The sequence below is a fragment of the Telopea speciosissima genome, chromosome 5 (genome assembly GCF_018873765.1).
Source record: "Telopea speciosissima isolate NSW1024214 ecotype Mountain lineage chromosome 5, Tspe_v1, whole genome shotgun sequence".
Classification (NCBI taxonomy): Eukaryota; Viridiplantae; Streptophyta; class Magnoliopsida; order Proteales; family Proteaceae; genus Telopea; species Telopea speciosissima.
The window spans coordinates 9,386,909-9,411,055 of record NC_057920.1 but is presented as its reverse complement, the minus strand read 5'-3'; the positions used below and the strand labels follow the sequence as shown (position 1 = coordinate 9,411,055).

The 24,147-nt window shown below is 39.5% G+C and overlaps 1 protein-coding gene across 1 annotated transcript; it reads right to left on the bottom strand.

Annotated features, from left to right (window-relative positions):
* Nucleotides 1–323: 323 nt before the first annotated feature.
* On the bottom strand, nt 324–22,183 carry LOC122661897 (probable protein phosphatase 2C 55). The gene is made up of 4 exons (XM_043857409.1): nt 21,259–22,183; nt 9,378–9,702; nt 7,727–7,876; nt 324–718 (listed from the first exon to the last, which is right to left on the bottom strand). Exons 1-4 carry the CDS (start codon nt 22,020–22,022, stop codon nt 404–406), a joined length of 1,554 nt encoding a protein of 517 aa, XP_043713344.1. The 5' UTR covers nt 22,023–22,183; the 3' UTR covers nt 324–403.
* Between the last annotated feature and the right edge of the window lie 1,964 nt (nt 22,184–24,147).

The following is a 24,147-nucleotide window of genomic DNA, read 5'->3' as shown; positions in this document are numbered from 1 at the left end:
CCTTTGCAATAAAATTTCTTCTTACCAAAAAATAAAAGTGTGGCAAAAGCGTTTTATTCAAAAACATAAGAGTTTTCTTAAACCCTTGGTTAATAAACACAAGTCCTTCACGGTCTTTTTCATTTTCATAAGAAACGGCAATTCTGTACCTTATACCCAAAAAAGATCTGCACTTTTTGCCACACATAAAAAGACTTGTTTCCCACATCTGTCCACACATAAAAGACTTATTTTTCATACGTGGACAAATTACAAAGGGTCGAAAGAGGGGGGAAAAAAGGATAAAAAAGACCAAAAAAAATAAAATTCCCTGCCCTAGTGCAAATTTACAAAAGGAAAAGGTACATATGAAGCACAAGACGAGAGGAAGAAGTGTGTGGAAGGGAAGAAGAAAGCTCTCACCTCATGTACTAGTAGAGGCAGAGGTAGAAATGGAGCTGGTGATGTAGGACACCACAACAGTGATGTCATCAAGCTTACCACCATAATAGCGAAATCCAGCATCTTGGGCTGCCGTAGAGAAGGGTGTCTGCCTGTCCCTATCCTGGGCTCGTTGGCGTGCCAAGGCTGCTATTTTCTGAGCTGTCGCATGAGGCTCCAACCCAGCCCTCATGGCATGGACCACCACCGCAGTCACTTCATTGTTGTACAAGTTGTCGAACAGTCCATCAGTGCCTGCTATCACCACATCTCCCGGTGCTACAGGGATCGTAAAGATCTGGTGGTTTTCAGATTTAATCCTTTGTTAGTGCACACATATCATTCAACAGGAAACATTCCACAACATCCAAGAAAACTTCATCATGCTCACAAGACAGCCAAAGCCATGGACATTTTTCTCTTTGAACATTAGAACAATTTACTAAATTTGTACATGTTATTGATCAGTAGCATCAGAAGCAAATGGCATACCAGATTAGGAAAAAGAAAACCTTAAAATATGGAAAAAGAGCAGGTTAACCACATGCAATGCATGGGAAGTAGAATCTGCCACATGGCAGTTTTTGACTCAGGAACATATTGTGCATGTCAGCATCTAGTCATGGGTCAATTTAAAACCAAACTTACATCCACACACCAATATGAAACTCTGAAATATGTTGGAAAACATAAAGTATGTTTGGGACTGTTTTGAAGAACAAAAGCCCCATGGCCCATATGGTTAATTACCATGGATCATAAAATTCAACCTATCATCTATACCAGAGACTTCCGTCTTACAAACTTCATCATGCTCACAAGACGGCCAAAGCCATGGACATTTCTCTTCGGACATTAGAACAATTTATTAAATTTGTAGATGGGGTATGAACTGGATATTAAACCTGTAGCATCGGAAGCAAATGGCATACCAGAGGGAGGAAAAAAGAAAACCTTAAAATATGGATTGAGAGCAGGTTAACTATACTGTGCATGGGAAGTATGATCTGCCACATGGCAGTATTAGACTCTGGAACATACTGTGCATGTCAGCATCTAGTCATGGGTCAATTAAAAACCAAACTTGCATCTACACATCAATATGAAACTCTGAAATATGTTGGAAAGCATCAAGTATGTTTGGGACTGTTTTGAAGAACAAAAGCCCCATGGCCCATATGGTTGGTTAATTACCATGGATCATCAAATTCAACCTATCATCTATACCAGAGACTTCCGTCTTACAAACAGTTTGGCTCCATTTGGTTGAAAGAGATATAAAAAGAAGAGAAGTAAAATCAAATCAATACTAAAATAGAAACTTTTGTAATCATTAATTCATTACTTTACATGATTGAGTAACTAACTCCAAAAACATTCTAGATATGGATATAAACTATTTACTTTGCAATCAAATCCCTTTGATTTGAAAAGGACTATAAAGATTACAAAACTTTTTATTTCTTAAATCAATTGCAATTCCCCTCCCTCCCTTTTACATGCAACCGGAAGGAGGCATTACAATTTTATCTGCCAGAAAAGCTGTGATGCAGGGGAGTTAAAAACCTACTCTCAGCAGGAGAGGCAAACAGGCCTTAAAGGTCCTGGAGGCAAATAGGGCCTTAGAGAGACCCTTTAAATCAGTTTTCCAAATAGGCCTTAGTAAGGTGTTTTAGGAGAATGGCGGCTGGGACCACCAGCCACTATCAACTAGCTATAAGATAGTTGTATATTTGCTTTTTAATTTCTATTAGCTTGTTAGTTTAAAGTCCAAATCTAATCAGACTCCTCCAACGTTGGAGAGTCCTTTCTAGACTTCCATTTCCTATTCCTTAACAGCTTTATAATTGATTTTAGTTTCCCAGTACGAAACTAAGTTTGTTAGTTGCTTTAAAGACATTGTAAGAGCCGCAAGCTCACAGACTATTTTGATTATTGAAGAATGAAGCTCGCTTTCTTCTCTAATGGCTGAGAGATTCAATTGGCTGTGAGAAACAGTGGGAGAGTAGGAAACTCTGGTTCGATTGGAGGGATTCCTTGGTGAGAAATCAAGTTATATCTCCATAACTGTTACTGTGTTTTATAGCTGTTCCTGTGTTTCTATTTCCTCTTCCATTGGCATGGCTGTATTGTAATTAGATCTGTGAATCAATAGATTAATCTGCAAGTTATCAACTAATATTCACAGCAGATCCACAAGTGACTGTCATATATCAGAAACTCTATAAGAATATCCAGCGGATGCTCTTTTGGGGGTTGAGCAAAATTGATATTCATCCTAGAGGGAGTTCCATCCATCAGATCAGGAAGATATTTTGGGGGAATAAAGTACTGCCCTAGACTGACCTTCGACCAGGACATTAGGCAGATCAGAGCTTCTGATCTGGTGCTACACAAAATCACCTGTAACAGGGCAGAGCCCTAAAACACCAGAACCGAGAGAGTGAAGAGAAGAGATGGAGAATGGAGAAGAGGACAAATTAGAAACTGATGATCGAATTGATCAGCCCCCTGTCCCATAGCTTTATTTATATGTCAAGCTTACAACCAATAATTCCCATTACAACTAGGAATCATAAGAGATAGAAAATAGAAACATAATGTAACTAGGATTAGAACCTTGGACTCAGACTTAGGAATAAAATTTTGAAGATTAATCTGTTCTAAATCTGACCATTAGAAAACGGCAGTATTTTGCGTGTGTGTTAGTCTATTGGTTTGTGAACTTTGATGAAGTTCTGACCTTCATCAGAAAAGATTGACTTCGACCATACTGCTGACCTAAATTCTGTTTTGGGGTTTTACTTGGGATCTTGTTACAAGGGGTGTGCAATCTGAACCCAAGGTTCATCCTACCTATACCCCCCCACACACACACACCGATTTGGTATCAGAGCTATACTACTCCAAGTTCTAATCCTGCAGAATCAAGAGATGATCAGATTACTATGCATCAACATGCTGAAATGATTAAGAATCCGTCTGATTGAATGGTGTGCATGGATCAACGTGTTGATACAGTGTCACCACATCAGCCCGCTTTAGAAGACCATAGAGATGAGCATTACCCTACATCGGCTGTGTCACAGACACCCACCAATACCAGGGAAGGTTGCCACAGAGAACTGTTACACCACAGGCATCACTGGTTACATTTGAGTATTGTGTGAGAACATACTTCGACAACACTGGTTTCTCTCCTAGGCGGTTTGATGATTCACTAAAGGTGAAAGTAGAGTTGAAGGAAAATAATGGGAAGCTTGATCCAAACGTGTTCCTTGACTGGGTAAATGCAATGATTACTTCGACTGGTATGACATGGCAGAAGCTAAAAAGATCAAGTTTAGTCAAGACTAAGCTTGTTGGACCAGCCAAAGAGTGGTGGCGATTACAAAAATGGAGGAATCAAGATAGAGGCACGCCCATTACTACTTGGCATGATATGAAAGTTGATTTAAAGGGCAAGTACCTCCCAGCTCCCACAGTCATTCATAATTCACCTGCATGATCAGCTGAATACACTACATACAATATTTGTCTGAATACACAGATAAATTCGGAGGTCTATTGTCACAGACAGGAGTGGGAGACGAAATGCAGCTGATATCTCGGTACAAGCTTAGGTTACGAAAGAAGACAAGAGAACAATGAGAACAACTATTGTCTAGATCTTCAAGACTGTTAATAGAGGGCATTAGAGGGAAAGGGCATGCTGAAGATTCCTATCAGACCTTAGGGAAATCTAGTCAGGGAGTACAAGAGGCCCAGCACCAACTACTACTCGACCACCTCCATCCTCTAGTAGACCGAGCAACGCTCCCTCATTTGCCCATAAAGGGGAAGCTCCCATTAATGCAAACAACGAGACTGAGGAAAATGTTAAAATTAATGATGAACTTCCTGTCGAGGATGATAATGAAGATCAACCAACAGATGAGTATGACGATGGGATGCAAACTTAAGAAATCAATGTAGAATGGCAAGCGGACCCAAGATAGTGCAACGGCTGTTATGAGAACATAGTTTCACCTCTTCGCTCAGAGAGCAAATCTGCGAAGAGAGAAACATCCAGTCATATACAGTTTCTCTCCTCAATGGAAACCGTACAAGGCTGTGGGTGTTTCTCTTAAATTGGATTTCTAAGACGAAGGAGTCTGGTGTGATATACCAATGTAGATGACAGACGTACTTCTTGGTAGGCCTTGGATCTACAACAATAATGTTATGTTTGGAGGCAAAAAGAATCAATGCACATACAAATTTAAGGGTAAAAACATTGTATTCAACCCCTATAAATGTTCCAGCAGAGAAGACAAAGCATGATGCTAAAGCCAACACCAAGCCTGCAAAGAAGCAAGAAAGGAAGCTGGAGAAAGGAGAAACTAGTGGAACCAAGCTGTTAGCACTACCATAGCGAAAGTTCTTACAAACCAGCAAAAAGACCAGCCTTGTCTTGGTCTTGGTCACAAAGGAAGTCACTCCTCCAACTGAACTAACTTCTAGAAAACCCATTCAGGAGTTGTTATCTCATTTTGCAGATCTAGTACTTGAGGAGCTTCCAGATGAGCTGCCCCCAATGCAAGACATCCAACATGCAATTGATCTCGTACAGGATATGAGCTTGTGAGTCATACCCTTCAAACCAAAATGATGACTTATTTGAATGGAAGGTTATGCCATTCGGAATCACCAATGCCCCCAACACTTTGAGGGTGACGACATAAGTAATATGCCCCTTCATCGGCAAGTTTCTTGCTGCCTATTTTGATGATATCCTAATACACAACAACGATAAGTCTGACCACCTTGACCACTTGCGACATGTGATGCGAGCACTAGGGACTAAGAAACTCTACATTAACCTGAAGAAGTGTTACTTCATGCTACCCTACAGACTGGGACTTCGTTATTTATTAAAAATTACAGCAAGGAGACCGAGATCCTAAATATTCACTTCATGATAGTTTTCTCTTCAGGGGTACTCGATTGTGCACCCCCGCTTCATCTCTACGACATCTTATACGGGAATTGTACGGAGGAGGATTGGGAGGACATTTTGGACATGATAAAACCCTCTTCCAAGTGACAGACTGCTACTATTGGCCACATAGGGATGTTGAGTATGTATTCAAGCAGTGTCGGTGTCGCGCGTGTCAGATCTCAAAAGGAACGAAGCAGAATACTGGTCTGTATTCCCCCCGCTGCCAGTTCCACACACCCCATGGATTCGCATCAACATGGACTTTGTGCTTGGCATGCCCACTACTCAGGACAAGCACGACTCTATATTCGTGATGGTTGACAGGTTATCCAAGATGGCACACTCCGTTCGACGTCGGGAAACCTTTGATACTACTCGCATTGTAGTTCTCTTTTTCAAAGACGTTGTATGTATACATGGGTTGCCATAGTCGATTGTTTCAGATAAAGATGTTAAATTTATGAGTCATTTCTGAAAGACATTGTGTATGAATATGAATACCAAGTAGCAATTCTCTACTGCCTTACATCCACAGACAGATGGTTAGACAAAGGTCGTCAATCAAAGTTTGAGTAATCCTTTACGCTGAGGGATTATGAGAAGACCTGGCCATCTATACTCATGATACTCACATTGAGTAATCCCTTCAAGCTTGGGAGAATTGATGCATGTGAGTTTAAAACCTAATCCCACAGGAGGCAAAGAGGGCTTAAAGGTCTTCGAGGCAAATAGGCCTAAAAGAGGCCCTTATAAAAAGGCCTTAGTAGGCTGCTTTAGGAGAATGGGGGCTGGGATCACCAGCCACTATCGAGACTAGCTATCAGCTAGTTGTTTATTTGCATTTTAATTTCTATTAGCTTTTTAGTTTATTTCTAGACTTCTATTTCCTATTCCTCACCAGCCACTATCGAGACTAGCTATTAGCTAGTTGTTTATTTGCTTTTTAATTTCTATGAGCCTTTTAATTTATTTCTAGACTTCTATTTCCTATTCCTTCTACCTTTAGAATTACTTTCAGTTTCCTAGTACGAAACTAAGTTTGTTAGTTTCCTAGTAGGTAACTAAGTTTGTTAGTTACTGACTTACTGTAAAGACATTGTAAGAGCCACAAGCTCACAGATGATTTTGATTATTGAAGAATGAAGTTGGATTCCTTGTCTGATGGCTGAGAGATTCAGTTGGCTGTGAGAAACAGTGGGAGAGAGGGAAACTATGATTCGATTGGAGGGATTCCTTGGTGAAAAATCAAGTTGTATCCCCATTGCTGTTACTCTGTTTTATAGGTTAGTTTCTATCACTCCTTCCATTGGCACTGCTGTATTGTGATTAGAAATCAAGTAATATCTCCATTGTTGTTGCTTTGTTTTACAGGTTAGTTTCTGTTTACCTCTTCCATCGATTGGCACTGCTGTATTGTGATTAGATCTGCGGTTTCATAGATTAATCCTCACATTATCAATTGATGTGATTAGATCTGCGGTTTGATAGATTAATCCTCACGTTATCAATTGATATTCACAGCAGATCCATAAGTTATGCCATATACCAGAAAGTCTTTAAGAATATCAAGTGGATGCTCTGTTTTGGGGCATATTTGAGCAGAGATGATATTCATCATAAAGGGAGATCCACCCATCAGATAAGGAAGATATTTTGGGGCAATAAAGTAGTTCCCTAGACTGACCTTTGGGCTTCGACCATGGTATTAAGCAGACCATAGCTTCTGATCTGGTGCTACACAAAATCACCAAAGTATGGAACTTTTATTGTTTGATTCTGAATGAGTTGTTCTAAATCTGACCATTAAAACATGGCAGTATTTTGGGTGTGTAAGTCTGTTGGTATGTGAACTTTGGTCAAATTATGACCTCCATCAGAAAATGTTGAATTTGACCATACTGTTTAGAAGTTTTACTAGGGATCTTGTTATAAGGGCCGTGTAACCTGAACCTAGGGTTCATCCTACCTAACCCCAACAAAGATGTCCCCGTGGGAAGGGCCTCCCACACTGTTCATGTAGGGACCTGATAACTTCATATATAATAAAATTAAGGACTAAATATGCATGTCATACAGTAAATATTCGCCCAAAACCTATGCTGTACAAAATATGTACAGTACACAGGAAGTCCGTAACTCCATATGGGCTAAAAACTACTAGGAGAAATCAGAGCATCTTTTCACTTCTTCAATACCATATTAACAGTCAAATTGCATGCTTATTTTACCTTCTTTTTCTCCATGTTCATCATCAATAACATCACCACATGCATGCAGTCAAACAAAGACTTACATAGTGTGCTAGAATACAGTGAATAAACTAACCTGACCAGAGCTAGGTAAATCACCCCCATTTCCGCTCTCTAGTTGATATGTGAAATTGAACCCATGCTGCTGTACGGGAGAACGGAAGACAGTGCATCCATCCCTTACTACTATAAAGCCACTGTCCCCAAGGTTAATGGCGTGCAGACCCTGCAGAAAGAAGCAAATGACCCAATCATGTCTTGGAATAAATCAGGAATATCAAAGGAGGAGATGATTTGATTGAGGAAGAGAGAAGATAGATAGAGGAAAATACAATTCTACCCCTGATATCTATCTAGATTTTACCATACTATAATAATTGGGTGGTTCTGTCATGTAATGTTTTGAGATTACACATGGTTATTAATGCAGACCCAGAGGGTGATCTGCTATGGTGGGCTTCATAGAGAGAACAATAAAAGAATTAGGAGGGGGAAGAGTGAACTCACGTTCACACACACACACACACACAGACCCTCACTAATAAAATCTCATAAATCAAATCTGAGTTCTCACAACACGGTTACATCTATTTAAATAAAAGAAACCCAACAAGAAAGGAAACTAACTCTAACTTGGAAACTCAAATGAATAAAGAAACTAAATCCTACTAGCTTTCTAAAACTGAAATAAGAATCTTACATAGCTGACCCAAACAATTAAAAAACATAAAATAAATAACTAATTCCAACCCTTGTTGGACCAAAAACCCTTGGACCAGTTCTGTTTGGGTTTGGGTCTCCAGATCCTATCATGCTGGTCCAACCAGCCAAGTGATATTGCATCAGTTAGTGACACTAATATTTTGCCTATAAATTAACTTACTCTGCATGAGCCATGCACAAGGAAAAATATACACAACCAAGTTTCAGGACAAGAAACAGCTAGTTAAAAGTAATCGAAAAATCAAGACAAAAAAGTAATCGAAAAATAAATACAATCACAGCATCTGAGCTGAGTAGAAAGCGCAACTCATTATTTTCAAGAACCCAAAACGGAAACCAAGAATAAGTGAAGAAAAGAGGAGCAAAAATTCCACCAAATCTGGCAAGGGAACTAAAAGAAATTGAAAATTTTTACAATATGCGAAATTTCCTAACTAGAACACCTGAACAAATCCCCATGCAAGTCCAGATGGTAGTGTCTGGTTTGGAATCCGGTTTAGTGTAGACTTTGGCAAAGAGGAATTAATACAGTTGAGTGGCCTTCAAAATTTTAAGGTTTCTTTCCATCAACTGAAATTTCAATTCAACTATTATTGAATGACCAAGAAAATGCAGATGTGGAAGCAGTAGAAACTTCAAACTCCAAACACACGCATGGACAAAGGGAAATGATTGAACCTTGACAAGTTAATACAAGATGTTCATAAGTAGTGGTTCTCTGCAAGATCATAGATGGTAAGAAATGTCCATACGAAAGCAAATAGAGCAGATACTATTCTTTACTCAAGAAGGATTTGCAATTTTTGGCCATTGTCAACAAAGTAGCTGAAGAAATTTAAAATCTTTCATCCCTTCAACACTGTGTACCGTTTAATAAAATTCCTTTTCCTAGATTCTTCCTTGAATTCATCACCCTACCCCCCCCCCCCCACACAAAAAAAAATGAATGGCCAAATCTCTTAATTATAGAACTACCTCATCTGTGAAAATCAGAAATAGCAAACCTGATCTGTGAGTGCTATAATGCATGCAGTTGACGATCCTTTGGCTTTTGTGCTTAAGTGAGCTTTCTCCAAAACCCTTGCAGAGTCAATGGAGCCTTTAGGCTCTTCTTGAATTGCATTAACTGAATTAAACATGAGTTCCCTGGCATATTGTCCTGCATCAACACCAAGATCTGCCCAGCCACCAACACCATCTGCTACACCTATGGCTTGCTCATCTACGCAAATGAAATGAGCATCCTCCCCACCAGTTTCTTCCTTGTCAGGATGGGGTAGATAACATGATCCTGAAAGCAACTTCAGGGTTCTGTCACCTAGATTTTTCCTGTAGTTAATACCAAGCAGCGTAAGCAAATTGAGAAGATGGGGCAATTCCATGGTGCATATAATAAGCTATTTCAATGCAATTAATCTCTGAACATGACCCACAAACAGTAACTTTCTGTGTCTTTGATTAGGTAACAGCGCAAGAATTAGTACAGAAATGGTCCTCAAAGCAGGGAACAGCCTCTAAATCATACAGGCAAAACACCCCTAATTGGCTACAGAGAAAACCCAGCTTTGCTATTTTAAGAATTGGTTTGTCACGTGAAACATGTTTCAAGCTACTTACAGTGTGCAGGTCAGCAGGTGTTATTTGGATTTACAGGGGTCACAAGAACTACATTCACATTATTTTCAAACAAAAGCTGCTAACTTAGAACAGGATTCAAGCTATTTACAGTGTGCCGGTGTTTTTTGGATCTGTAGGGGTCACAAGAACTACATTCACATTATTTTCGAACAGAAGCTGTCTACATAACTGCATTTCCAGTACAAAAAAATTCCACTACAGAGGCATTGGATGATGTTATCATTGTTTGGGTCCACAAAAGTACAAAAATCCATCAAAGCTTGAGAGAATCATTGAGTGGGCTTCTATAAAAGACTCAAAAATAGACTCCAACACTAAAAAGAAAAGGCCTAATCCAATCCTTAACCTATCAAGTAACCTAAACTGACTAGGAAACTGAAATACTAAAGGAAATAGACTCAAAACATGGCTGGACTTATAAAGTCCTAATCCATCCCAACTTAACCAAGTCACATTATCACTTAAGTGATCACATGACCATTAATTAAATAAGGGTTTTTTACAATTACCACCCCAAAAACTTTGATATCTACTATTACCCCCATAAAAACTTTCAAACAACTATTACCCTCCCCTGTTGCATACTAATAACTAACTGGCCTCCACCGTTACATTTCCGTAACGGCGAGGGTTAGTCGTGACAGTGTGCCGTTGTCACGGATTTTCTAGGGACCAAAATGCCCTTTTGGGGTGGTAATTGTAAAAAAAAAAAAAAAAAACCACCCCATCACCGTCCCTTCTCCTCCTCCTCCTTCTTCTCCTTCTTCTTCTTCCTTCTCTGCAACCCCAAACCGTGGTGGTCTTGGCTTCATCACCTTCCGCTCCCACGACTCTACTGCTGCCGCCATCAGCGCTTCCCTTGATCCCTCTTTCCCCATCACTGTCGATTCCACAAAGGTAACAGACACCCTAATAACTTTCCCTGTTTCCGTTTCCTTTATCAATGCTTGACCTTGCTCCGTTGGAGTTGGGACTGCGGAAGAGGTCGTCTTTTCTGGACTCACCCAGCCCTCACTGAGTTTCAGTATTATCTGAAATTCTCAATCTGTTGTTGTGACCTGTTAGCAGAACCGAGAATGGGAGAATGGCTTGAATGATCAATGAGATCAGTCAAGCTCTCTATTTATAATAATAAAAGAGATTACAAGGGGAAACACTATTCACGACACTGTTCATGTACTGTTCATGTGAACAGTATCACAACCCTAATTACATTTCTACCCCTGCTCATAAATACATAAATAAAGAATAAATAAAACACCCAAAAGACCAAAATACCCCCATGGTATTCTGGTGTACATATTCCAACACTCCCCCTTAAGCTGGAGTATACAAATAAGTAAAGAAGCTCCAGCTTGAACTAATAAGAAAAAAAAATGCTAACACTCCAACATTCTAACATGCCCCCTCAAGTTGGCGCATATACGGCACTAATGCCCAACTTGAACAAAATAGGGAGTAACAGAGTTGTAGCAAATTCCATTCCAGCTTGACACATAGACGAATGAATGAAGCTCCCAAATAAACCTTCAAGAACTTGAAATAATTGATCTTCAAAACCTGGGCAGACTTGATCAACAAAGTTTTCACCAATCTTCAATAGCTGTCCAGTGATGAATCTCAGAGTGTCATAGTGACGTAAAGTCTTGAAATGAAAAACTAGGGCAGCAAGCAGCGGAAACAACTGAATCAACCCAACTATAAATCCTCAAATAGGCACTGTAATCCTCAAATAGCCGACTGTACCTCATAACATAATAAATAAACTAACCCCAAAAGGACCAAAATACCCCCCACGGTATTCTGGATTGCATATTTCAACACTCCCCCTCAAGCTGGATTATACAAATAAGTAAAAAAAGAAGATCCAGCTTGAACTAAAGAAAAAAAGAACTCTTAATAATGCTAACACTCCCCCTCAAGTTGGCGCATACAATGTACTAATGCCCAACTTGAACAAAATGGGAAAAAAACTAAGGTGCAACAGAATCTAGCTTGACATATGAATGCAGCTCCCAAATAAACCTTAAAGAATTTGAAAACCTTCAAGAACTTGAAAAAATAGATCTTCAAAACTTGGACAGGCGTGATCAACAAACCGGGACTGGAATGTCTTCCAAAAAAGACAGCTTTCAACGATCTTCAATAGCTATCCAGTGATGAATCTCAGATTGTCATAGTGACACAAAATCTTGAAGTGAAATAACTAGAGCAGCAAGCAGCGGAAACAAACTGAATCAGGCAACGGAAAAAACTATATCAACCCAACTGAAAGTCCTCAAATAGGCAATAACCAAATAGCTTCAATACTCTTCAATACTTCAATCTCCCCCTTACGGCAAACTCAACCCAATAACAAAGGATACCCAATGGCAATGGTGGAGAAAACTGATGTTCTATGTTTTGCACCAATGTTCCTGCAAGTTCTGCGTTCTACAATGTCTGCAGGTGTACTGTACATAATCCCCTCCTCACGTGTAGTACACGTGGACATAACAGAGATGATGTAAGAGATGGGGCAAAAACATAATATTCCAGATTTTTCCAAGAGGTGCTAAGGGTAATGGAAAAAAAATGAAGAAATGGCAAATTAGAGAATACCATTAACTTCCAAAGGGTGTATGGGTATATGCCAAAGGTATGGGATATGAAGGGAATTAGACTTATTGAAAGGGAACGGTGTTGGAAAAAAAGGATGGCATGGCTGTAATTTGGTGGAAATCCATTTTTAAATACAAACCAAGCCAAAGGGCAAATTGGTAATAAACAAGAATTTTCAAGGGTCAATTGGGTAGTCAAATAGGGGAATGTATTAAAAAGTAATGGCAGTTCGTAAATAACCAGAATTTTGCAAGGGGCCCTTGGTAAATAAAAAAGTAAGGGATCATGTGATATATAAAAGCAAAGGACATAGAGGGAATTAATATTTATAGATGGGGGACATACTTGGAAGGCATGGTAAAATATGGACATAAGGAGATTAAGTTAAGAAGTGAGGGGCTAAAGAGGAAAACTAACTTTAAAAAGATATGGACATAAGGAGACAAGAAGGTAACGTGACTGTCTTCTTCTCCTTGACAGTCACGGAACCAGCAAAGCAAACAAATGGCAGGAAAACCAACTCAAAAAGAAACCCATTCGCAATAAAAAACCTGAAAATCGAAGAATAGCAGTGGTCTCCCATCTTCAGCTTGAACCAGAGGCAGAACCTGGGGATCGACCATACCAATATCACTTCAGAAGGCTCTGGTAGTTCAAATCGATACCAACTCATAAAAGGAAACCCATTCTGAAATATCGGATCTCCTCTTCACGCAATCAACACCCCCTTTGCGAGAAAAGAGAAGCAGTTTCCTCACAAAACCAGCGATGGGTCTTCTTCCTTCGCAGACTAGCAGTCGAAAACAGGGAAACAGAAACAAATCGACAGCAGCAATCAAAGCAGAATTTGATTCCACAAATATCAGAAATCAACAGCAGGATTCTTCAACCAGACGGAAATTGCACAGCAGCAAACCAGGGCAATAATATAACAAATCTGCTGAATCGCATAAGGAGAAAAATAATTCCACACCACCTGCAGTGTCGTCTTATGCCCCAAACTCGATCAATGGCAGAAAAATATCATGAGAGAAAAGGGTTTATACCAACCCACTTTCAAAAACTGGAGGGAAATCCGGCGAAAACCAAGGGGATAACCAGGCCGAAATCCTATTTGTAAACACCTCCAGATCAAGCCATCATACCAGGAATCCAATCGACTCCAGAAAACCAGAAACGATAGCAGTTGCAATACCAGAAAGGATTCCAGAAATATCCACTGAATGAATCTTCAGCGTGAACCCGTAAAGACCAACAAACGACCGTGAAAGATTTAAAACAAATCGATAAAGATTAAATGGGCAGGAAACCCTAGTTCTTCTTTTCTTTCTATGAACTAGGGTTTCTCCATAAATTGGAGAACTTTGAAACGACTCTCAAAACTCCAAACCAGAAGAGAATCAATCACTGGTTACAACAGCTCTGATACCATGTTAGCAGAATCGAGAATGGGAGAATGGCCTGAATGATCAATGAGAACCTAATTTTCCAAACATCATCACCATATGTGTATGTCAAATCATGCTGCCAATTTCTTCAAATTGGGGAAAAATGGCACCTTTAGCTTTAAGCCTTTAACCATAGAGTGGGGCTACCCATCTACGCTAGGTATTGGGCGGCATTCTCGACTAAACTTTTCGACCTCTTTTGTAATTAGGCAACGGTTGAGCTGTCCAAGGGGTCTCACCGAGATGAGGAACGAAGTACTCATGTCGTGAGTAGAGGGGAAGCTCACCAAAGTTACTCTGCCCTTCTTATGAAGCTAATAATTTGATATTTATCAGTTCATATGAATTGATGCTATTTTGGCGTTGTTGATTTTACTTAGAAGACTCGATCTGAATCACAACTCCCCCCCTGTTTGAAATCCGGGATGCTCAACTCGAGCAGAAGTCTTACCTTTGAGCCTAACACAACTGTAGTCCAACGATCAAGGAAACCTTATACAGAAAAGAAAGGTAATGGCCTTAAGGAAATCGAAAAGAATGTGTTTTTTATAATTCGGTCACTGTTCCTCCTGCAGTTACTTTCCATTTTGCAGATCTTCTATGCATCTGGATGAACCTTTAGCCACATTTTGTTAAAAATTACTTTAGCCGTTCATGATTTGTGGATTTTTGGCAACTAAATACCTGTAGTTTCTATGAAATCTCAATCATTGTTGAAATGATAAAATTAAAAAGGGGGGGGGGGGGGGGCACAGCAGTTGTAAAGAACTTAAGAGAAGTCCTGGCTGATCAGGGATCAAACTAAATTTTCCAGCTTCTCTATTTTGTCACAGATGTTTTGTGACAATATCAGCAGTGACTCAGTAAGAGATGCTTGGGTATGAAAAAATGTGTAAAAAAAACTAAAACCTTCAGTGGTTGTTGGTGGTAGTGGTCAATGATTCTCTGAATAGAAGTTGTACGCTGGGATTCATTGGCTGCATGGTGAGTACTATCTACGTTTCCATGGTGCTTCACAGTTATGTTCTTTCTGTGCTTTTCTCTGTATTACAGGTATGAAATTCCTCTTCATCCCATATATTCTTTCTGATTCTTGCTCGCTTTTTCTAGATTAGGACCTCAAGTGGAGAAAACAAGGTTTGGGGTTGCAGAGGAGGAAAAAGAAGAAGGAGAAGGAGAAGGAGGAGGAGGAGAAGGGACGGTGATGGGGTGGTTTTTTTTTTTTTACAATTACCACCCCAAAAGGGCATTTTGGTCTTAGAAAATCCGTGACAACGGCACACTGTCACGACTAACCCTCTTCGTTACGGAAATGTAATGGTGGGGGCCAGTTAGTTATTAGTATGCAACAGGGGAGGGTAATAGTTGTTTGAAAGTTTTTAGGGGGGTAATTGTAGATATCAAAGTTTTTGGGGTGGTAATTGTAAAAAACCCATTAAATAAAAATAAACTAGGTAAAGAATCCCATATGCAACCTAATTAACCATATTTTAGGACCATAAAAGTGGTCTATTACATAGAAAACCAAATGAATCAAATGCCCAACATATATATAACCCAACCCTAGACTTATTCCCATTAAAATAAGCCTTTGTTGGTGATGTATCTGCATCTTTTATGGGTTATATATGTATTGGGCCTTTGATTCCATGTGTTTACTTTGTAATTGGCCAATTTAATGAGCCTAAAATATGGGTAGAAAGTAGGAAAACGGGATTTAGTTTATTAGTTTAGTCAGAGTCCTTTTCTAAGTCTATTTCTTTCATTATTTTAGTTTTATTAGTTAAGGATTGTATTAGGCCATTCCTTTTTAGTGTTTGAGTCTGTTTTTTAGTCTTTTATGTAAGTTTATAAGGGACTACAACCTTGAACACGAATTTGATTATTGAGATTGGAAAAAAAATACAGCTTTGTGCTTTGCTCTGTGAGAGAGTATGGTGAGATGTCGTTGGTGAAAAACCAAAATACGGTGAGGGGCCGTGGGTGAGAGACACAAGGGATAGTGGGATACTCAATCCAAATTATCCACCTTCTATCTTATCTTCAGTTTTCTTTTTTATTTTCATTGTGTGATCTGCTACAAGTTCTGCGATCGATTAAGGAATATCTGCTACAAGTTCATCAATCGTTGCCCAGCTTTTGAAGACCAAACCAGCAATAAATTTTGTGCAAGAAGATCCTGCCTGAGGCTAGGTCCTTCGTGATCATCCTTACATTAGAATTAGTTCAATACTCTAGGGCAATTCAATCCCTCGAGTAGCAGCCCCTCAAGTTCTCTCTGTAGTGGGTTATGTTTCTCCTCCTATCGCCAGGGCCTGTTGCAGAATAGTATAATCCTCAACTCTATGATCTGTTGGGATTATTAGCAAGTGCATTCAAGAAGGCAGTGAGTTGTGCTTCCTTACCCGGGATTTTAGATTGATCTGTGGTTTGATGTGTAAGAACTCCCATTCAAAGGCAGGTCTGCTTCTACAGTTGGGCAAGGTTGTCGAGAGGTTGAAGACAACCTCTATCGTGAGCTGTCTTTAACCCCATTTTCCTTATTATCCAAAATTAACCCTCCCCTTTTCTTTTATTCATATTGTGTACTCATTGTTTCAATGTCCAGTTTGTCCCTAACCTTTAATTATTAATTCCTTTCTTATCCTTGCTGTTTCATCTATCTAAATACCCCTTTAAAATTCTCCTATTTACGGCCCTTGCCAACCTTTTTGTGGCATGCAATAAATTACAGAATTGCCATCAAACATTTCATTTGAGTTGTTTAACACTTGGGTGGGGCCCATAGCGACCAAATTTAAGGGTTTTGGAACCCGGGTTCACATCAGGAATCTCATCAAAACTTAGTTCTTTGCATGCCCAGCTGCTCTGGATCAGATCATAATTATAGATCACTTTATCAGAAGAGGATAGTACATCACCAATATCTGCAATCTAGCTGATGTGTATTGGTCGGTATAAAGTATAATACATGAATCGAACTGTTTGCCATTCTGCCACTATGGACATGAGGCCTAGTTTCTCCTTATCACAGACTACGCGAAATGTTGGGTCTTCTTATTGCATAAGATATGGAACACCTGATACAGCTCCAAGAAGGAAGAGGAAGAAGAAGAGGCCCTGAACTTAGGGTTTGAATAGGGAGCCATAGATTAGGATTTATTATTTTCCATACTTAGTTTATTTTCTTGTTTTTAGATTGAACCGGTTTAGAATTGGTTGCATCCAATTGGTTCAATGGGTCTAATTTAAGTGAAGTGTTCCTATTAGTTAATAGGTTTTTATATCCTATTGGCTAATATGGAATCTACTTTAAATTAGTTGTTTTTAAGTTAGTAGGGGTAGTTAGGACATTTACTGTTTTAATTTAATTAAGTTAGATTAGAACTCTCCCTTCCACGATTTTAGAAGGAAGAGACATTAAGTTGTACTAGGATTTGGCTTAGGCCTTTATTATAAATAAAGTAGATCGTGGAGGGCTCCCCCACAGATTATTTGAAGTTAAAAAAACAGATTTCGTGGCTGCCATTGCTGCTGTTCCTTGCTCCCCTGTGTGAGTGTGCATCCTTGTGGACTTCAAGGTGGAAGGGTGGGTGGATTCCTGCGACTCTTTACGCCATGACGGCTGGGAGGATCTCTCTTCGAAGGTGGTTTCATCCTTCAAACATTCAAGCTACTACCGGTGGATTCCAATGTGAGTTTGAATCTTAATTTTCTGTTTTTATCTTTCCTTTCATTCCCCATTCGATCCTTTAATTTTTTGTTTTAATTGCATAAACCCTAGGAGGATCTCACTTCTGTCCAGATCTGTTTACCCATCAGAAACCATCCAAACTTTGATCACAGGCCCCCCTCACCATTGTTTACACTCGATCCCAGTTGCTGCCCATATTCATCCCCCAAAACCCTAAATCCTTCTTCTCCATAAGAGCCCCATAAGCCCTAAATTGCCCACAGCCCATTCTGACCATCAGAATTGGACCATGTCCTGGTCGAACCCTCCTCTCACAGTCCCCTACCTTCGATCCCAAACCCAGCTCTCACAGCCCACTTGAAACCCTAGTTTTGTTAGTTTCCCTTAACCCTAAAACCCGAAACCCTAACCCTAAATCTGCAGAATTTTAAAACCTAACCAAATCTAGTTTTCTTTATACCAAAATAATGCCCTAAACCTGCATATTAAAACCATATAAGACCCATTCCCAAATTCCCATCCTAAACCCTAGAATTAAGCTAAAACCTAGGCTGTCCATGTGAACCAGCAGCCCCTTTTTGCTATTTATTCTGTTATCTGGCTCCTAGTAGGTCTCCTACCTATCTAGGACTACATTAACACCTTTGCCACAGAAATGCAGCAGTAAATGACCATGATAATCACTTTTAGATGCTGTTGTATGGAGAGGGAGGTTAGAATGGAATAGTGGTCACTCATGATAATGTCAAACCAACTTATAGGGTTGCTTCAAAACATGCATTGGGATTCTATTTGTAAAGAATTCAAAGATTCTAGTGTCGATGAAATTCATCTATAATGGCTAAACTTCGCCAATGCTACTTGTAAATTCTGGATTTTTTTTATTTTTTTATTTTTTATTTTTTTTTTGCACACTTCATTGTATAACACAATAACATTACATGAACTCATCTGAGACAGGATCAAATCTTATGAAGCATCATTCAACAATTAATAACACAACAGGAAACTCGATCCCCAAGTATTCTCCAACTTACTTCTCTAGACTTCATCATAGGAGAGGAAATTACAGCTAGCACGAGCCAAGTTAGTAGGTCTAGCCAAGGAGTGGTGGAGGACAAACAAGCAACGGCTATGAGTTTGCAGCAATAGAACCTACCACATGGGAGGAGATGAAGGAAGAGCTAAAGTCTAGATATCTTTCCCCTACATTCAAAGCTAGACTACATGGCAAGCTCAGCACCCATAGACAGGATAACCTTTCTGTTGTAGATTAGAAAGGAGATCAGCTTCCATGACTTATATGATCTTCAGGACTGCTCCCAGAAGGCTTTATGATCAGAAGATAACTAAAGCTCTCCTCAGGTTCAGCTCTCAAGCTGGGGAGTGCAAAAAAGTTCCTATGTTGACACTACAGGAAGACACTTAGTCACCAGTACAGACAAGGGCAAAGCACCTTTAGACAGTAGCAACAACGTTGAATAACATCACAATATGGGGCACACTGCCAGGTTTTGTCCCAACAAGAGGAAGACCAATGCAGCCGCCTTTAAGAGAAAGACGACACATATTAAGAGTATGACACCTATCCTCTGGAGGAAGAAAGAGGAATAATGAAGACAAAGACTATGTTGAGGAGATCGAAGAAAACAAGGTTGAAGAAATGGTAGAAGAGGAGGTCACGATTGAAGGAGACTGCAAGAACAATCCATGTGAAGTCATGAATACTGAATAGTCAATATGCTGTACTTGTTGTCAAAGATTTCATTGAGCCTGTGATAACACCTCACTTATTGATTGTGAACCACCAGGACTTTGTTTTATGCTGAATCTGGATGTGCTACTCACAGGATGTCGATTCTTCACCACTACAAGCTTGAGGACGAGTTTTTTTCCAAGCTTTGTAATACCAGGAAGAAGAAAAGAGTTTGCAGCGAGCTAGAGCCTGAAGCCAGAAATTCTAAGCTTCCAACATACCTGTTCTCCTAGTTTCCAGATTTCTTATATTGGAAAGGAATCTGCATCAGTCCATCCGGGGGGGAGGGGGGTTTGTCTTATTTTCATTGTTATTCTCTGTTCCAGTTAAGACTGGATTAGGAAATTATACATCCAGACTTATTTTAAGTCAGTTTTCCTATATTTACCAAAATCCTAGTCAATTTAGGACTCCTACAAAGCAGCTGGTCAATGGGAGGAGTGTTAAGAGTCAGTTTGTGATTTGTTTTTCCTTTTCTGGTCAGGATTGGCTTAGGCCTCACCTATGTTGAGTCTGAGACAGCTTTAAAAAATTCTATAAATAAGTGTAAAGGGCTACAGAAGTTTTTCAAGTGAATAAAAGTTGTTTCTTTGCTGGTTCTGTGGATTCAGGAGTGGAACTTAGTGGATTCTGAGTGAGGGCTGCTGTCGATTCAGTAGCAGGATCTGGTGAATTCCAGGCCTTCAGTTAGGACCAAAACTGGTTAATTTATCCTCCTCCTATCTTCGCTCTTCCAAGTTTGAGGTCAGATTTCTCCACTTTATTCCCAGCTATCATCTAGTTTCAGGTTTCAAATTAAATTGAGACTTGTTTACAGAATTAATTGCTAAATTATTCTTCAGAATTTGCTATCAATTGCCTACTTAATTCTTAAAATCAGAATTTCGTTTCAAACACAAATTCCCAATCGATTTCTGATTTCATTCTTAAAATATGTTTCTGTCGATCTTTAAATTTCTAATTTTCCTGTTCTGATTTCTAGATTCAGGCTGATATTTAATTACTTGTTAAACACTAAATGAGCCCTTCGAATTGGCTATTGAATCTGCATGTTGATCAATCCTAATTACAGTAGTACTTATCCATAAGTGGAAATCCAATCATAAGGTTCACATCATATTCAGCAGACTTACTCTCCTTGATAAACTGACCACTTGGTTAAGACTTTAGGGCAATCACACTTGTCTAATTCAACTTACTGAAGTTTCTCTATATCAGGTTGTTCCTTATCCCTGCAATTTTGGAATTTCCTCAGTTTTCTAAACCCTAATCAGTTAGGTGACTAGAAACCCATTACATGGCTTCCTACTATTTCCTCCCCCTTGATGAATATTCCTCATGAATGAGCACCAGAACAAGAAACGGAAACCAAATTCTTTTCTTCTATCACTGTCCCTAACAAGAGAACTTGAACACCATAGGCTATGACAATGATGAAAGAAACATTAGTTTGCATTGATAAGAATACTAAAACAAAGATCTTAATTGGAAAAAGCCATCCCATCAAGGTGGAATTATAAAATTGGTTAATATCTGTCAAATGGAAAGCAATGACCCAATCAAATATTAGTGAAATTTCAATTGTGCTTGTAGGTCATACTCAGCAGAATATAGTAACTGTGACAACCAGGTTTACCAATAAAGTAGCAAAATATTCCATATAATCAACATCAGGGATTTAATGGATTCATTCTGATAAATTTCCAGGAAAAGTAAAAAAAGGTAGAGAAGAAGAAGAAAGGACATACTGATCAGGTGAAACCACAGAACTAGGAAGCTGTTCTTCACGAGCTGAGCCATCAAATGATACTTCAGAAGCAGCCCCAGTAGAGTAACATGCGGAAGATGAACTATAAAATTTTTCTGTTCCTGGACTCATTAATGGATTGGAGCAGCAGCTCCTTGCCACGTCAAAAATGAAATAGCCATATATCATATTATTGTTGGATGGTTCTCGGTTTCTCAAACTCATGGTAGCTTTTCTACAACAGTCAAGACTTTTATTGCAGTAAGAAACGCCAGCTCCTTTAATGGAGTTTGAGAGATGATCATTCCTTGATGTTATGTTATCCAGGAAGTGCTGACCCAATAAAGATCCAGAACCATAGGCAGCCATCAGTGTCCGCCGAACCGGACTGCTTAGCAAAACTGGGGTAGAGTCTGATAAGAGGCGATCGATATGGTACTCACAAACCTGACAAGATGGTCCAGACACCGAAGGAATAGAAAATGTGCGTGACACTGCCCCAACAACTGACAAATTCCTCCGTTTGTTAACTATTTTAGGATCTGACCGCACAGCAGAAATCACATCAGGTCTCAAGTATAAAAGCGCCTCACCAATGGATGAAATTGGTCTGACAAGAGACAACCCAGAATTCGTAAACAACGATTTTCCTTGCCCAAGAAGAACTTCCACAGAGCTTTGGAGCTCTACTTGTTGCCCTACAATCAGTCTCCGGATACCAGACCGCAGCTCAGGGTTCAGCTTCTTAAAATAAGATGATGGCATCTTACCCTCTCAAATAAAACAGAATTGCTCGAATTCCACAATTGCAGATAACCCGACCGTTAACACTATGTACAACAGAAAATCTCATAACTCTTTATACATCTATCCTCCAATTATCAGTGTGCACTCAGCAAACCCTACTTCCGCCCCTTCAACAAACAATGAGAATTTGACAAACTGAGAATTGAAAGAAACCACCAAGAGCCAAATAGTGAGAGGCCAAGCCTTTCTCTTAAAAGTACAAGGAAGACATGAATCAGATACCGAAAATCCAAAACTAATCTATCTACATTCTACACAAAAGATCGAATAGAATCGGAAAAGAACCACTATTTAGTAAAGAAAAAGGTATTAAAAAATGAAACAAATTAGCAAAAAGAGGAAAAAAGAGAATTTTAACTTCAAATCAGATTCGCAAAAAAATTTTAAAACCACAAATAAATCAGCTAAGAAACGAATTTAGGTTCCAAGAGAATATTAAAAACAAAACAGAATTCAAACCAGAAAAAATAAACATATAAATAAGAAACAGAACGCATACTTCCGATGCTAAAGTGATCGAAAAAAGAGGATCAAACACGCACCTGCAGAGAGGAATCAGAGAGCTAAGGTAGGCCGGAAGCCCTAAGGAAGAAACTCAAAATAACTCTATAGATCATCAATGGATGAAGATCCAAAAATTCGAATCACCTCTCTTATATACCAAAACCCTTTTAATTGTGGAAGACAAAGAGAAACACACAACGACGACAGACGGTGGTGTCTGGGCCTTAGGATTCCGTAGAAAACACGAGACCTTCAATTTCTTCTATTTATAGTCGGCGAGGATAACGTGCTGACCAGGAAAGTTCGTGTAAGCTTCTCAATTCTCATGAAGCCCTAAGCAATGGACATAATCCAAATTAAATTTTATTTACTACAATACCCTTATTAAATGCATCACGTTTTCTAGAGAAAATTTTAAGATTCTCGGAAATAGTTTCTTTCCACCACACGAAAAAGTTTCCCTACACGTGTAAGTTCCCCGGTTGGTATCATCTCTTGTGCCAAGAGTGTGGTTACTCTATTGCAACTCTATCGCATCAATTTAAAAATTTTTTTTTTAAACGTACCTCACTGGAAAATTATCACCTCCAATTTGCTGACCGGCCCAGTTCCCCAGTTCCTCTAATAGGGGGATGGTGGACCCCACCCGGGCAGAATGTTTGGGCATGGGTAGAGAGGTCATTTCAGCCCCTCTTTGTTAGAGGAACTGGGGATCTGGGCCGGGCAGCCAACTGGAGGTGATAAAGATCCTACCTCACTGGTCCTGTTTCTTTATTCAGTCCTTTTATTTTTTAACGAGAGAAAGTTCTTTATCTAGTTCGATGAGTTTATCTCCCTCCTTCTCATTTGAAAAGACATTTTTACCCCTTATTTTAAGAAAGAGAGAGAGAGACACGCTATCAGACAGAAAACTAATTTCCTTTTGTTTATTTCCTTTCTTCTTTTTCTTCTCCTTTTGAAACACATTTTGCCTCATGGAGCCACCGCCATAGATCTTTATCCTCTCAATTTACCTATATGTACTTGACATCAAGTACATCTAATAGAGGGGGTGGAAATGTCTATCCTATTCCCTGCCCAAACACACTGCCCGAGGTGGGGTCCACCTCCCTCTATTAGATGTACTTGACATCAAGTACTAGAATTTTTATCCTCTCAATTTGCCTACCCGTGCTTGATGTCACGTACATCTAGTTCGGGCAGGAGATAGGATAGTCATTTCTGCCCCCTCTATTAGATGTACTTGACGTCAAATACGGGCAGGCAAATTGAGAAGATAAAAATTCCACCACTACCCATCCCTTTCAATCCCGCTCCCACCCTCACCCTCTCCAATCTGCCCCCGTCCCACCACTCTCAGCAGCAATCCACCCCCATACGCATACTTCGTACCTTAACCCCAATCCCTTGTTCTTCGTCCCAACCCACCTCTGCAATACCTCCCCCCCACCCTCTACTCTCATTGTTTTCAGAATATTTTTCGCTCATCTCCCTCCCACGTTGTACACATCTCACCTCAGGATCCTACTGTAGAAACAAGAATTCTGATTTAGGATTTTTTGATAAAAAAATTTATTTC

Excerpts from the sequence above, each read along its gene's own strand:
- LOC122661897 (XM_043857409.1), bottom strand. The coding sequence starts at position 22,022 with ATGCCATCATCTTATTTTAAGAAGCTGAACCCTGAGCTGCGGTCTGGT. Across the intron at positions 9,703-21,258 it reads TCTGTGGTTTCACCTGATCA|GAAAAATCTAGGTGACAGAA; the intron begins GTATGTCCTTTC and ends TATTAACTACAG. Across the intron at positions 7,877-9,377 it reads TTATAGCACTCACAGATCAG|GGTCTGCACGCCATTAACCT; the intron begins GTTTGCTATTTC and ends TTCTTTCTGCAG.